At 56.9% G+C, this 2,500-nt stretch overlaps 1 protein-coding gene across 1 annotated transcript in view; it reads right to left on the minus strand.

Moving 5' to 3' along the window:
• The window catches only part of LOC138954579 (ras-interacting protein 1-like), a 50,806-nt gene extending 48,685 nt beyond the window's left edge, over positions 1–2,121 (minus strand). The window contains exons 1-2 of the mRNA XM_070326390.1: positions 1,828–2,121; positions 627–1,677 (exon numbers count right to left, since the gene is read on the minus strand). Coding sequence (XP_070182491.1) covers positions 627–1,677; positions 1,828–2,089 — 1,313 coding nt within the window. The 5' untranslated portion in view covers positions 2,090–2,121. The remainder of the gene's footprint in view (positions 1–626; positions 1,678–1,827) is intronic.
• Between the last annotated feature and the right edge of the window lie 379 nt (positions 2,122–2,500).

A 2,500-nucleotide genomic window follows, 5' to 3' on the forward strand; every position in this document is an offset into this window, starting at 1 on the left:
GGGGGGGGGGGGGTGGGATGGAGTTGGTGGTCTTTGGTGTTACTGTGTGGGATGGTTCTGGCGTTAGGGGGGATGGAGTTGGTGGTCTTTGGTGTTACTGTGTGGGCTGGTTCTGGCGTTAGGGGGGATGGAGTTGGTGGTCTTTGGTGTTACTGTGTGGGATGGTTCTGGCGTTAGCGGGATGAAGAGAGAAGGCGACTGACAGACTCACTCCGTGGCAAAGGCAGATACACAGACAGGCAAACGGCCAGACAGTCAGCCAGACAACCATCCACACGCACGCACGAACGCACGTACACGCACGCACGCACGCACACGCACACACACACACGCACACATACACACACACACATACGCACACACACAACCCAAAATGACAACATAAACAACAACATAGACATAACATAGGTAAAGACACGGACGCTTAACATACAGCCACATCGACAAAAACGAGATGACACACATTTCCATTAGTCAACAATAACACTAATAAGAACATTACAACACTCACAACAAGGACATATAGACCAACAACATGAATTGCAAAACAAAAGAAAGCCACAAAGAAAAGACGACAACAACAACAACAACATCAACAGCGGCGAGAACAACAGTAATCCTCTCACCTGCCGTTCTCCGCCACGTCGTCGAGGTCAAAGTACTCCTGGCTGTTGACCTCGTTGACCATGGCCTTCAGCACCTCCTCCTTCCCGTCGTCCAGTTCCACACCCACCCCTCCTCGCTTTCCCCCTCCCCCGCCACCCTTGTTCACTTTGGCGTAGAGGGAGGCAGCACCGGGGTACCAGGGCAGAGTCTCGGGTACATCGTGACCCCCTGTAGGGTCTTTGTACAAAAACAGGTAGTGATGTCCCACGCCTAGAAGATCTCCAGGGTGAACTGCCGCAGTACCCTCCACCTTGTGCCCGTTCACGAACACCACCGCCCGCTCCAGCACTTCCACTTGTAAGTAGTACCAGTACCTCCGTGTGTCGCTGGTTGGACCTGAGCCTGAGCTACTACTCTCCGCGGGCAGCGTTCTGAGGTGGATGCGGCAGTGAAGGTCCAACACATCGTCGGCCAGGAGACCGATGTCGTCCACGTGGGAACGCCTGTGGTTCTTGCCCACGGTGAGGGTCTTCGATTTGAGCGGGTAGAGCACGAGGTCCTTCTGAATGTCGCGGCCCCTCAGGGTGAGGAGGTAGGGGTAGATGGAGGGGCACACGAACGCGTACTTTACCTCCCTGTCTTGAGAAGAACCTTTGCTGAAGTAGTTGTCTTTGTTGTTGTTGTTGTTGTTGTTGTTGTTGTTGCTGTTGTTGTTGTTGTTGTAGAACAAAGGCTGTACCGCCCTGCCTTCAGGCCCGGTTCTGGCGTAGTTCCCCTCCCCCCTCTTCCCCGTGTCAGGGGATATTGACACCAAGCTTTGGGGGAAGGATGGGGGAGGGATGGCGCCGGCAGGAACCTTAGACATCATAATCCTGCGCGCGTTGTCGTTCAGACCGGAAGTGTCATCAACGCTGGTCTCGCGGATGACGTCATCACGCCGGTGCAGCTCGAAGCGTCTGCTGAGGCCTTCGGGCGGCTTCCAGTACATCTGCAGCTCCAGGGGCTTGTCGGCATCGTCCAGAACCCGCGACGACACCGTAGTCCATCCCCCTGACTTCTTGTTTGCACCACCACTCACACCACTTATACAATCCGTACCGGAATCGCCACAACCTATACTCGCGTAAGACGGGTCCGAGTTATCATCCACCACATCTACATGGTTGTTTGTGTTCTCTTTACTGGTCACGTCCTCTTTTTCATCGCCATCATCGTCGTCAGTATCCTCAGCGACGCTGACGATGCCGACACAGTCGCACAGAACGTAGAGTTGAAAGGTGTGAGCAGGCAGACCGTAGCGCTCCAAGGCCTGCTTGACGAGCTCCTGACTGGTGGACCTGGTGGAGGCCAAGACGGCCTTGTACTGCGCGCCCTGCACCACGCTCTCCCCGAACAGTTTGATGACACCGGGAGCACGCGCGTCCACCGAGAGCTCCGCCTCCACCTCGCTCAGCGCACGTGAAGTGAACGCGCTGCCTGTCATAGAGTGACTGCCGCTACCGCCAGTGCTGGTAGTCGTGGTGGGCGGGGCTGAGGCGAGCTTGCTTTGCGACCGGTTGAGCGATCGCGCTGTTCGAACAACCACTGCCGCTATGCCCACCCCTCCTCCTCCTCCTCCTCCCTTCCCCCCGCTGCCTGTTCTGTCGAGAGCGGCGGTGGTGGAGGTAATAGAGGAGGAGGAGGATTTGGCTGTGCCGCCTCGATCTCTCGACTTGTCTCTCTCTCCTCGCGGGGTGGAGGGGGCAGACCCTGACACCCTGCCTGGCTTCTGACGGCTCCGTGGTGACCGGCCTGCCAGTCTGGAAGCGGCGCCTGCAGACTTCTCAATGTGTCCCTCCTCTTGCTGCTGCTGCTGCTGCTGGTGTTGTTGCTGCTGCTGCTGTTGGCGCGGAGA

This window comes from Littorina saxatilis, linkage group LG2 (assembly GCF_037325665.1).
Source record: "Littorina saxatilis isolate snail1 linkage group LG2, US_GU_Lsax_2.0, whole genome shotgun sequence".
Taxonomy (NCBI): Eukaryota; Metazoa; Mollusca; class Gastropoda; order Littorinimorpha; family Littorinidae; genus Littorina; species Littorina saxatilis.